The sequence below is a fragment of the Hyla sarda genome, chromosome 4 (genome assembly GCF_029499605.1).
Source record: "Hyla sarda isolate aHylSar1 chromosome 4, aHylSar1.hap1, whole genome shotgun sequence".
Classification (NCBI taxonomy): domain Eukaryota; kingdom Metazoa; phylum Chordata; class Amphibia; order Anura; family Hylidae; genus Hyla; species Hyla sarda.
In genome coordinates this window covers 378,434,314-378,447,915 of record NC_079192.1, presented here as the reverse complement: position 1 = coordinate 378,447,915, position 13,602 = coordinate 378,434,314, and the positions used below count along the sequence as shown (strand labels likewise).

The following is a 13,602-nucleotide window of genomic DNA, read 5'->3' as shown; positions in this document are numbered from 1 at the left end:
TAATATAGAAAGGGAAGCAATATCAGGGGTAATATAGAAAGGTGGAGCATTATGAGCAGCATAATATAAAATGGGGACAAAATGAGAGGGGAGAATATACAATTGGGGGCAATATGAGGGGCATAATGTACAATGGGGGAAATATTTGGGCCTGCTAATCTATAGGGACAATGTTGGGGCCTAATACTATACAGCTGCACAGAGGGATCTAATACTATCTGGGGCAGTGTAATACATATAGGGGGTTTGTGTGAGGATTTTGCTGAAGCGAGGAGCCTAAAATGTTTGTCTGGCAGATTCGTTGAAGACTAATTGTGATCGGGAGAAATCTTCATGATGACCCAGGACAGATGGAGAAGAAAGAGAAAAGTGAACGACTCTGATCAGAAAAGACGCCCCTGTGAGTATATAACTATAATGACTTATATGGTCTGCAGCCCCTGAGTACAGCTGGTATCTATTTCTATATGGTCACTGTATGGGGGATATTGGCATTTGTATAGTGGTTTTTATTCAATAACAATATAGGAGTATTAGTCAGTGGTAATGGTAGTGATCATGGTGTGGTGGAATTATATGTCCCTTGTATTGTGGTGTTATTAGTGATACTGGCCTGCGTATAGTGGCTTTTATTTCCTTACAGTATTCCCTGCAAAATTAATACAGAGTAGCGATATTATTTTATGTTTCTAGGCCCAATACTAAGAAAACATCTAGCGTGTGCCACGGGGAGGGGGAGAGGGGAGGGGCCCAGACTACAAGCTGTGTAAGGGGCCCCAAAATTTCTGATGGCAGCCCTGCCACCAAGACACAGTCCAGTAGGCTATATCCCTCTGCTGCCTTCACTTAGGCCCACCTACGCGTTTCCTCTCTGAACTAAGAGGGGAAATCTTAGTTCTACAGATCATACTTTGAGTCCACTCTCTAGGTCTGAAGGGAAATCAAAGCCTATAGCAATTATCTACTGGCCGACTTGGATAGGGGTGTCTCATCAGCCCCATACAGGACCTAGCTATAGTGTCTCATGTGTTAGAATATTACTGCTCATCCTTTAAAGGTTTCCTATACAGGGCTATCCCCAGCCCCAGCAGATTCCCCTGAGCTAACCACTTCCATGTTAAAGGTCACTGCATGCTCTGTGACAATCCTCCATTCCTTCTTGAAAACCAGCTGTACCAATCCCCCAAATGCAAACCATTTCCCTGCCTAAAGTCTACCAGTTCTTTAGCAGGATTCCCTCTTTTGCAGGAGGACAAGCCTGTATCCTAAAGCACAAGCCTCAGGCCTACTCTTCCTATACACCTATAGGCCAAAAGCAGTTTTCACACCTCTCGATGGTTGTCCATGCTCTTCCCAATTGGCAACAATAGGGTCTATGACTGAACAATGGCTTCCCCCTATAACCCATAAAGCTGGACCCTCCTGTTGCCAGCCAAAGCAGTCAAACATGGTGGCCCGCAATGCAGTAGTTTGGCAACAAAATAAAGATATACAGATATATACAGAGAAAATATCAAACATTAAAGGACAACTGTAGTGGTCAAAAATCCCTGCCCAAATGTTCCCCAAACAAAAGTTATACAATTCAGTCAATTAGTTCTATTTACCTATATGCAGCCGTTTCTGAGATATTAGAGTTGCCAGCATAGCCCAGTAGTCCTGCGTCCGTCCCCTATTCATTACATTGCAGCCGCCATCTTGGGGACGGAGATCTCTTCCTCCCAGCAGTGTTTGTGCTCCCCCTAGCCTCTGTCAGGTCCTCCCTGCTTATGCATATGCATGAGCGGGTGCTTTCTGAGGCAGCCATAGGCTCATCCTCAGAAACGCCCCTATCTGTAAGATTCAAGCAGGGGGAGAATGAGGACGTCCACAGCTCCTCCCCCCCTCCCCTGCTCTGTCTACATAGGACCTCACTTATCACCGGGAGGATTCAAGTCATCATGGGGGAAACACAGAGCAAACCACTGAGCAGGGAGGGGAGGACGTGTGTGTGAAGGAGACATATTACACTGCACGGGCTGGTGGTGTATAGACTACAGGGAATAAATATCATACTGGAGATGATTCTGTGTGTGAGATGGGGGGGGGGGGACTACTGAATGACACATGCTGGGAGTTGTAGTCCCTGTTATGTGTGTGTGTATGCCAGTGTTTCCCAACCAGGGAATGCTGGGAGTAGTAGTTTTGCAACATCTGGAGGCACCCTGGTTGGGAAACACTGGTGTATGTACTACAACTCCCAGGAGACTACAGAGATACAATAGAGGTGTTGGTGAACTACAACACCCAGGAGACTACAGAGATACAATAGAGGTGTTGGTGAACTACAACTCCCAGGAGACTACAGAGATACAATAGAGGTGTTGGTGAACTACAACTCCCAGGAGACTCCTGATACAATAGAGGTGTTGGTGAACTACAACACCCAGGAGACTACAGAGATACAATAGAGGTGTTTGTGAACTACAACTCCCAGGAGTCTCCTGATACAGTAGAGGTGTTGGTGAACTACAACTCCTTTATACACTCAAACAGCAGAAAGCTGACAGGGCATGCTGGGATTTGTAGTCTTGCAACAGCTGGAGGCACCACTGGAATTCCCAGCATGCCCGAACAGCATATAAAATAACTGGGCATGCTTGGAGTTGTAGTTGTGAAAAAGATGGAGGGACCCCTATCAGGACAGTTTTATAGACAAACAATTATGTTTTTTTACCATTTTTACTTTCACTATCCACTCTCCAGTGCTGACACTACTGTGAGCACGGAGGCAGCTGCTTCATCACTGGACAGGAGCCAGCATGGGGAGGGGGAGATGAGCAGAAGGGGAGGGTGTATGCATAGGGAAGGGAGATGTGGGCGTTACAATATAATAATTTGCTCGGGGGGATAGAACAGGGGGAGGGCAGCAGCTTACAGGAAGTAAGCACAAGGCATGATGGGAGATGTAGTTTTACTTTCACTTCTCCTCCGTAATTCGTGTGCTGATAACGGGAAAACGACTGGGCCAATTTTGATGGGGGAGACATCGTTGGAAAGGTCTTTCAAAGACCTATTAAATGAGGTAAAAAAAAGTTTTTTTTGCCCAGCACTGCAGATGTCCTTTAACATGTAATAGGAGAAGAAACTATTTACAAAGAATAAGTTTCTGTAAGGTATAAAATTGTACAGTTCACCACCCTTACAACAAGCTAACACATGATTGTGACCAGAGCCTTAATAAAAGTAGACTCCGCTATCCAAACACTGAAACATAAAGGCATTACATAAGGCAGAAAAAACAATGAGGAAAAAATGTAAACCTCATTTTGTAAACTTTTGAACTTCTAATAAAGATCCGAAAATATGAGCTGGCCCTGTGTGCATGACTAGAGGGAGTCCTGGAATGTACAACACACCTAAGTGAGGACAGATTATCAAAGGAACAGGATTACTACATTGTGCACTAGAATAACTACACAATGAACAACAATGAGTAACACTCTGCAAGAGAATAAACAGAACACAGATCACGTGTAGTCCCCTGAAGAATTTAGATTTGCCAAAAATGAGGATTCATTTGTGCACGTACACCATTATTACAGCTCGAAATTATGTAAAAATGATGCAAAATTGCTAACTCTAATGTAAGGTAGAATAAAGGGACTGCTGCTTTCCTGACATGTCTATTTTAGTAAATACTATTATTATTACAGCAAAGCAGAGTAGACACAGCTCACCCCAACGCTCTCGCCACAGCACGGACAGGACCGGACCCCAGTCCAGCAATTGCAGAAGAAATGAAGAGAACGACTAAGGCTACGTACTGTGGCCGAAACGCGTCACCTGTCTTCCATGTTGGCTGACTGCTAAATAAAGTACCAAGTATTGCTTGATTTGCCACGCTGGACTTTCTCTTCATTTCTTCTACTATTATTATTAATAGGAGTTGTAGTTTAGCAACAGCTAGAGGCTCCCTGTTTGGGAAGACACCAGTCAGCATGCTGTTTGTTAAAAAGCATGCTAAAAACCCATAATGTGAACAGAGCCTCATTTACACCCACCCCGTCCCCCCACGACTCCTGGCTGCAGCAACATCTCTAGTGACAAGTGACATCGTCACTAGAGGTGGGGCTACAATGGAGCAGGAGCCAGGAGGGTTGGTTGACTCACAGTATACACTAATGTGTGGGAACTGAGTTCCCGCACTTTTTTCCACAGCTGGAACACTGTTCTTGTTAGCAGGAGTCCTGCAAAACCAACTTTTTAGCAGAGTTCCCACAGCTTTTTACCCAGGGCTTGACCCCTGATATACAGCCCCCCCCCCCTAAAGGGTCAAGGGCTTACAGTAAGGCAGCAATGTATACTGCTTAGCCTGAGCTGTACCCGCAGGCACATTTCAGTCCCACTAGGGGAGTCCCTGCTCCTGTGTATTCTACAGCACGGCACTATGCAGTATAGTATACAGCCAAAAAACCAAGTGGAAAGTCAGCACTGACTGGAGTGTGCAGGCTCACATCCTTTAAAGGATAATCTTAAGATCAAACGTTCTCTCCTATCCACAGGACAGGGGATAACTCAGCAATTTTAAGGGGTCTGCCCAATGGGTCAGAAGGACCTCCATTCTTGGGATTGGTGGGAAACCCAGTGGTCAGATTCTCCCCACCTCCCCAATCAGCTTGTTAGCCCCAATGCTCTGGATACAAGATAAGTTTTGATCTTGGAATAACCTCTTAAAAAAAAATTAAAAAAAAGCAGGAATGGCTCCACCTGTGCTGGTACCATTGGTGAAATCTGGTTATTATTACAGTAACCAAAATAGATTCCATTTGTACCTTAATATGCCTCTCGTAGTTTTGTTTCAGGGCCGATTCCTCACTTTTCTGAAGTTTTTGCAGGAAAGATTCCAACTGGCTTCTTAGGTCAGTGATGATTTCCTATAAAAAGTTAAATATATTGAACATTTCATTTGTGCATTGTATAGTTTACAAATATCCAAACTGTGTTTAGAAAATGGGCGTATCTAAAAGCCTAAAACCCATGAAAAACTCAAGACACTTGGGTTCTAATAAACTATGTAAAAACATTTACTTATTTATTTGGCTGTTCATGTAAAATAAAATGTTTTCCACCGGAGTACCCCTTTAATTGTTTCTTCTGCGCAATGGAGGCGGGCCGCTGCAGTAGGAGCTATAGATTTCTTCCAGTTGCTCCAGCCATTGTCACTGCCCCCCTCATGAATATTCATCCCTGGTTCAATCTCACAGCATGACGGGGGGGCGGTGAAATCGGCCATTGCAGGCAGGAGAAATCATTGGACCTATAGCAGCACCCACCTCCAGTGCGCAGTACAAGGAATTAAAATAAGTAACCAGACAATTGTACTGAAACAGCTGAACAAATTTTTTCCAGGTAAGTAGCATTAGAAGCAGTATAACCCACACTATATACCTGTATATTCAGGTGGGTACAGGTGACCCTGTTGTCAGATTCCCTTTAAAGGGGTACTCCACTGCTCAGCGTTTGGAACAAACTGTTCCGAACGCTGATGCAGGGAGCTCGTGACGTCATAGCCCCACCCCCTCGATGCAAGTTTATGGGAGGGCGTGACAGCTGTCCCGCCCACTCCCATAAACTTGCAGATGGGGCGGGGCTATGACGTCATGAGCTCCCGGCGCCAGCGTTCGGAACAGTTTGTTCAAAACGCCGAGCAGCGGAGTACCCCTTTAAGACAGCTGTGCTCCCAGTGGTGTGATTTTCCCCTATCAAACATTTTTAGCATATTCTGTCCATATACCATAAATATCTATGATGGAAATAAACCTTTAATTCTTACTGTAAGTGAGGCCTTTTCTTGTTCAAAGCTTTTCTGAAGCTCTAAAAAAAAGAAATGAAATCTGTTATTTTTATTCAAAGCCAGTGAAGACGGAAACCTAAAACACAACACCTACACAATGCAGATAACATATGCCGATATGTCTGCACGGTTATTTCCTGTTCTCTTGCCTCAAAGTTTGAAGAGACTGTGAGAAATGAGGCAACTGTGCGACACCCAGATTCCTCTCCAACGCAGCCCCGATTTATGAAGAACTGGACCACCCCTGTATATGCCCCAATATCTTGTGCCACCTCTTTAACCTTCCCAGGGATGATACAAAGTACATGGAAATATAGTCGTTCTGAGGAGGTAATGTATCTCCTCCAGGAGGAAAGCCGGTTCTTTCCCAATAGGTGACACTAGAAAGTAGTCTTTTCCCCTTCTTGTAGTAAGATCATTTGCATAAATCAACCTAGTTGTAGAAGCTGGGATTGGGGAGGGTAACCCCCTTACACTGTGGCCAATACTTTCTTTACCCATGCATTAGAAAAGCCATAAAACTTACCGTACTTTATATATTTATTTATTTAGCTATCATTTTTCAGCAAATGTAGCCATATGAGTACTTTAGCACTTTGCACCATTTAACATATCACATAACGCATACATTTTGTTGAATTTTTTTTTTATGGGCATTCACTAGGAGATAAAAAGGACATGTTACTTATATTCTGTGGGTCAGTATAATTAAAGCGATTCTAAATGTTAATGAGAACTTAAAAAAGGAAAACTGTCAGATATTTTCTCCCGCGCCAGTTACAGCAAGATATACACATAGAATAAAACTACAATTGCGGGCGAATGGCCGGATCCGGGTAAGGTAGGGCTCGTTTTAATCAGTGTCTACCGCACTATCCACCAGGATAGTGCAGGAGAAAATATCTGACAGTTTTCCTTTAAGTTGCAAGCCGGAAGCAGTCACCTCCCCCTGCAAGCGCTAAAAGCCAGGCTTTTAGCGCTTGCACAGGGAGGTGACAGCTTGCCGGCGGCCCGCAAGTCATTCATTTAAAGCGCCGGCGGCCCGCATGTCATTCATTTAAAGCGCCGGCGGCCCGCAAGTCATTCATTTAAAGCGCCGGCGGCCCGCAAGTCATTCATTTAAAGCGCCGGCGGCCCGCAAGTCATTCATTTAAAGCGCCGACGGCCCGCAAGTCATTCATTTAAAGCGCCGGCGGCCCGCAAGTCATTCATTTAAAGCGCCGGCGGCCCGCAAGCCATTCATTTAAAGCGCCGGCAGCTCGCAAGCCATTCAATTAAAGCGCCGGCGGCCCGCAAGTCATTCATTTAAAGCGCCGGCGGCCCGCAAGTCATTCATTTAAAGCGCCGGCGGCCCGCAAGCCATTCATTTAAAGCGCCGGCAGCTCGCAAGCCATTCAATTAAAGCGCCGGCGGCCCGCAAGTCATTCATTTAAAGCGCCGGCAGCTCGCAAGCCATTCAATTAAAGCGCCGGCGGCCCGCAAGTCATTCATTTAAAGCGCCGGCAGCCCGCAAGCCATTCATTTAAAGCGCCGGCAGCTCGCAAGCCATTCAATTAAAGCGCCGGCGGCCCGCAAGTCATTCATTTAAAGCGCCGGCGGCCCGCAAGCCATTCATTTAAAGCGCCGGCAGCCCGCAAGTCAATCATTTAAAGCACCGGCAGCCCGCAATTCATTCATTTAAAGCGCCGGCGGCCGGCAAGCCGTTCATTTAAAGTGCCGGCAGCCAGCAAGCCGTTCATTTAAAGTGCCGGCGGCCCGCAAGTCATTCATTTAAAGCGCCGGCGGCCCGCAAGTCATTCATTTAAAGCGCCGGCAGCCCGCAAGCCATTCATTTAAAGCGCCGGCAGCCCGCATGTCATTCATTTAAAGCGCCGGCAGCCCGCAAATCATTCATTTAAAGCGCCAGGGGTCCGCAAGTCATCTGCAGGTGATAATGAATTCATTCAAGGGGGGGGGGGGGAGGGGCCCAACCGGTATTGCGGTATGGGAAAAATTTATATCGTGCAGGGAAAAAATTTCGGTATTCGGTTGATGCACCCCGTACTGCGAGTTTCACTCGTCCCATCAGAACATCCACAAACCACACATAGCATGTGGTAAGGCAACAATATAAGCAAATCCACATAACCTCAGACCCAACAGGGTAGTAACTCACGATTCAGATGAATATTAGTTTATGATTTCTTTTAAAAGAAATCATGAAATGAATATTCATCTGAATTGGGTCTGAGCTTATGTGGATTTGCTTATATCGTTCCCTTACTATGTGTGATTTATTAAGCACTAAGGTGTCATGGTCAATAGCCACTATACTGGGGGTTCCAAAGGGTTGCAATGAGTGGTGCAGCTAAGGTCTACATTAGAGATGAGCGAACTTCCAGTAATTCGATTCGTCATTATCTTCTCGGCTCAGCAGTTGCTGTCTTTAGCCTGCATAAATTAGTTCCGCTTTCAGGTGCTCCGGTGTGCTGGAGACTCACTTCTAGGACTGTATCCACCTTTTCCAGCCCACCGGAGCACCTGAAAGCTGAACTAATTTATGCAGGCTAAAGTCAGCAACTGCCGAGCCGAGAAGTTTGTGACGAATCGAATTACTGGAAGTTCGCTCATCTCTAGTCTACATGCCTACATGTCTATGGCAGGACCACAATGGATGGTTCGCAGTGTAAAGGTGAAAAGCATAATACTTTATTGCAATGCATTATAGAAGCAATCACAAGTCCTGTAGTGAAAATGAAAATGCAGCATGCCACAGGAATGCCGCGCTCCCACTAGTGTCAGTCCTCCACAGCGTCACAAAAGATACAGACTGATCAGTACAAACCTACTTATGACTGAGGCAGAAACTGCCGTCCACTTTGTAAACCTGCTGTTCGTCTTCCCATTATCCATCTGTCACCTGAAACTACTAAGTGTTGCCGAAAAGGGTGAAAGTGATCGCCAGAAGCCATTGTGAATAACGACATGTACAGACAATGTGTCTTTTGGACACTTGCTGTGACATTCTATAGCTGTAGGTAAAATAAGGACAATGACGGTATAGCTTAGCTCGGATCTGTACCATATATTTACGCTGACCAGCTGTGACATAGGGCATTTCCTCCTAAATGACATTTGAACTATAAGACAAATACGGGTTTGCATTTTTAATTCTGCAAAAAAAAAAAGTACATATAAAAGGTGCCCATACACATTATATGTAAATGCCTAATTTGTCAGGACCAGCCCTGTTTTCAGCCCTCTCCCCAACCCTGGAGAAAGAAATATAGGTCATCTCAAATATATGGGCACCTTAAAGGGGTCCTCCATCTTTCAACAGCGCAGTACCTGTGTATCTCCAGCGCTCCTATAGAGTATGCATGGAGCAAACACTTCATGCAGAGGAGAGATTCGGGGCCAGATTCTGGAGATCGCAGGGGTCCCAGAGGTTGGACACCCCGCGATCAGAGACTTATCCCCTATCCTGTGGATAGTGAATAAGTTGTAAAATGCTGGAGAACCACTTTAATAGTCTGAAAAATGCTGAATTTTGCTTTACCTGCAATTTTACCATCCATTTTGGCCTTCATTTCTGAAAGACGCCGCTCAGTTTCCACATCTGCATCTCTCTTAGCCTGTAAAGCAAAGATTGGTAAACCTTGGCCAAGATACACTGAAATTAGGTCATTACCCAATTATATGCAATTACTGTGCTGAGAAATGTATTGCTTATGTATTTCAATGGGATTCCACAGTCCCATTCAGATTTCAATTTCCACAAAAATATAAAATCAATCAGTCTTATATTTTGTGATCTGAGAACACAGAAATTCTGCAGCAATTCCAGTGGAATTCCGCAATTCCGTTCAGGAATTCTGCCTTGTAAACATAACCATAGAGAGCCCTTTGGGGAAATCACCAAAAACTGCATTGAAAATTGGTCTTCTACAGGGTTGGTCTTCTCACAAAGGTGGCCTTTTAAGGAGACTTCACTGTACCTGTTCCCACTGATCAGTAAAATGGGGCCCAAGTTCCTCCTCACAGCATAACCACAGTAAGGAGGAGTTTATATGGAGTGAGACTCTAGCATGTGCCCTGTCTTTGGGACTGATGGGCTCTGTACTCGGCTGTGTCCGTCAGTCCCATGAAGCAACACCATGCAAGCTCCACTGGTCAAGGCCAACATTTCACAACAGGTCATCATTCTTATCAAGACAACTCTTTTCTATATACCTTGTTAGGGCACAAGAATACATATTACATCATAAAAAAAGGGTCCTTTATAGGTACCTAACCCTATGAGAGTGGAGAACCCATAACAAAAAAGGGGAGCTTAGTTGGACCTGGGCACCCATGCATTAAAAGGGGTACCCCAGCCCCAAGACATCTTATCCCCCCATCAAAAAGTAGGGGATAAGATGTCTAATCACGGGGGTCCTGCTGCTGGGGACCCCCACAATCTAGCATGCAGCACCCACCTGTAAGCACTGCTGGAGGCTCTTAGTGTTATGCCTCCCGACCATGGAGACGGAGTATTGCGGCGTCACAACTCTGCCCCGTGTGACATCATGCCCCGCCCCCTCAATGCAAGTCTATGGGAGGGGGCATGACATCACACGGGGGTGGAGTCGTGATGTCACGATACTCCGTCCCCATGGTCGGGAGGCATAACACTAAGAGCTTCCAGCAGAACTTACAGGTGGGTGCTGTATGCTAGATTCCGGGGGTCCCCAGCGGCAGGACCCCCACGATCAGACATCCCACCCCCTATCCTTTGGACAGGGGATAAGATGTCTTGGGGCCGGAGTACCCCTTTAAACAGACCTCTATTTATATGAATGGCCAGTATGCCCCTGCAACAAAATTTATGGCTGCCCACAGTTTCTGTAGCAGATAGCCCGGTGATCAGCTGATCCTCAAGTCAGGTCAATACAAGCACCTAACCTGTTCCTTCAGATCACGTTCCAGCTCTTCCAGCTTGAGGCTGTTGGCCTTTTCCAGGGCAATCTTCTCCTCATGGAATCTCTGTAGGAGGTTCTTGATTTCTTGATCATTATCCTTAATCTTTTGGGTCCCATTATCTACAAATTAGGTCAAGAGAACAAAAAGACTGTGGTGGAATCCAACAGGCTACTTCTATATAGACCTATAACACTATCCAACCAGGCAAAACCACATCATGACAATGTAAAGAAACCAATGTCAAGGGTGAAGCATCCATTTGTAACACACTAGATGACTAGTGGCTGTGATCAGGGCCTCTCCAGCATCCAGAGTTGTCCGATCTTTATGCCCAGATGTGGTTCTAGCCATCAGCTGTACATATGTAGGAACAAGTAAATAAAAGCTTTGCTTTCTTCGCCAATCTCCTATTACCTGCACAACAAAAGGATTAAAAAGAACTTTCTCACCATTTACATCATTTAACTCTTGCTCATTCTTTTTCTTGTGACGTCTCTAAAAAAACAGAGAAAGAGGATTAATTTACAAGACGCTATGACATATGGAATATCTATAGGTCAGCACAGCTAAATATATATATATATATACACACACACACACACACACACACAGGATTAAGCCAGTTTTTAGAACATCGGTGGGCCTTAAAAGGGGTACTCCCGTGGAAAACTTTTTTTAAATCAACTGGTGCCAGAAAGTTAAACAGATTTATAAATTACATAAGGCAAAGAAAGTATGCTCGGCACTACTGTATTCACGCTATATGGTGCAAAATTACCGGGTTTTACCACTGGAGGTGCCAATAATGGTGCTTCCACGCTCACAGTATACAGGTGAATCACGTCCAAACAATAAAGGTAGAAAAAGCGGAGCACTCGCCACATCAGGCTTAAGGGGATACAAACAGGGGTGTGGGGGTGTCCTCTCGGTTACCACTTGGCAATGTTGGAAGCTTCAGAAAGAATGAACACAAGTGCTGACCGTGCATACGTGGTGCTGCTCCATTTAATCCAAAGGACATTTATTCTCTCAGCGTACCCCACAACACGCAAGTTATATTTCGGATAATGTAAAATGGTGTTACGTGACATTTTTACAATATGCCGGGTGTCTAATTTCAGAAAATGTGCGTGTATGGTGGTATATTTTACTATTGCATAAGTAAGGTTAATTCATGTATATTAAAAGTGTGACAACTGACCCAAAACCCCAGCAGCAAAATGGTTACAATATGTTTTACATGATATCATTTCAGACCTAAGGCCCTTAAGTATTTGGTGCAGACATATGAGCTGACACTTTTTTTTTCACGATAGCTGATCTCATTCCTGTAGCAGACCATGGCGATGACGTCGTCCCCCAGAGAAGAAACAGGATGAACAACTACCACATCCTGTACACTCAGACACCATCGAGCACTAGGCTGGAAGGAAAAGATGCTGGGCGGTCATAGATGGCGCTTTTATAGGGTCAACACCACGTAGACACCTGTACTGTGCGGCTGTCATCCCGGAGCATTGCAAAAATGAGTTTCCTATATAGAAATGCTGTAAGGAGGTTGAGGGTTCATGTGATGTATAACTGTTATTACTGAATGCAAAAATACTTGGCCGAAATGTCGTTTTAGAAAAAAAATATATGCAGAATATCGTGAAGTGAAGAGTTCTTGTTTCCGCTATCTTCCTATCCAGCGTTGTGGTCATTCAACTACAAATGTCAATTTTTACTGCTCTTATACATCTCAGATTAAGAAAAAGAAGCAACTTTGCAAGTATTTTTGATAATAAATAACCTACCGTTATGTACGCGATGCACATGTGCACCATGATGGCTGCTGCTACAGACAGAGGTTTGAGAGTAACAGGTCAGCAGTTCGTGATGTCTGACCATTGAGATACATTGGTTCGCTTTGTTGCTGTATACATAAAACAAAAGGCTATTTTCTAACAGACTATTTGCAAGTTGTTTGACCTTACATTTTGAATAAAAAATAAATAAAAAGTTGGTTTAAAAAGTACACATAGGCATCAAGGCATACTAGTTGCTGCGGACTGTGATATGGCTGCATTTATATCACGTTCGTATTACCTGAAGAAACAAATCACCGCTCCATGTTAAGGCAGTGTAAAAACCAACCTAGACCAGACAAGTGAGGTCTCCAGCTTAAAAGGGTAACTCTCATTAAAATTTATTTTTGCTATTGCACTCCTTCCTTATGGTAAATAAAAAATATTTCTAATATACTTTGTTTAAAAAAATATGAAGTTTTCTATGTTTTATTTGTGCTTAAAAAAGCTCAAGAGCACATTTACCCCCCCATCATATACACAGACTTTGGACCGACACCCAAACCCAGGAAGTGCAGCCTGGAGTTCTGAGGGGGGGGGGGGGGGGGGGGGGTGTCCAGCCTCATCCAATCATAGCTCCTCTCACACTTAACTGCCATATGCTGTTGGTTGGACACACCCCCCTCAGCACTCCAGGCTGCACTTCCTGTGTTTGGAGATGGGGGAAACGTGCTCTTGAGCTTTTTTTAAGCACAAATAAAACAAAGAAAACTTTTTCTATTTATTTTTTTTAAACAAAGTATATTAGAAATATTTTTTATTTACCATAGGAGTGCAATAGCAAAAAATGTTTTAATGAGAGTGCCCATTTAAAGGGGTACTCCACTGGAAAAATGTTTCTTTAAATCAACTGGTGTTCGAAAGTTAAACAGATTTGTAAATTACTTCTATTTAAAAATCTTAAATTCTTCCAGTACTCATCAGCTGCTGTATACTACAGAGAAGTTCTTTTCTTTTTGAATTTCCTTTCTGTCTGAC

General features: G+C 44.3%; 1 protein-coding gene across 2 annotated transcripts in view; it reads right to left on the bottom strand.

The window, feature by feature from the left end:
• The window catches only part of CCDC69 (coiled-coil domain containing 69), a 52,187-nt gene that overhangs the window by 19,252 nt on the left and 19,333 nt on the right, over positions 1-13,602 (bottom strand). Inside the window, exons 1-6 of one of the 2 annotated variants that reach the window (XM_056516863.1) lie at positions 12,574-12,627; positions 11,227-11,272; positions 10,760-10,896; positions 9,375-9,450; positions 5,816-5,856; positions 4,815-4,916 (exon numbers count right to left, since the gene is read on the bottom strand). In XM_056516863.1, coding sequence (XP_056372838.1) covers positions 4,815-4,916; positions 5,816-5,856; positions 9,375-9,450; positions 10,760-10,896; positions 11,227-11,272; positions 12,574-12,603 — 432 coding nt within the window. In that variant the 5' untranslated portion in view covers positions 12,604-12,627. Of the gene's footprint in view, positions 1-4,814; positions 4,917-5,815; positions 5,857-9,374; positions 9,451-10,759; positions 10,897-11,226; positions 11,273-12,573; positions 12,628-13,602 lie in introns of those variants that run through there. The other variant, XM_056516862.1, reaches the window with a different exon arrangement.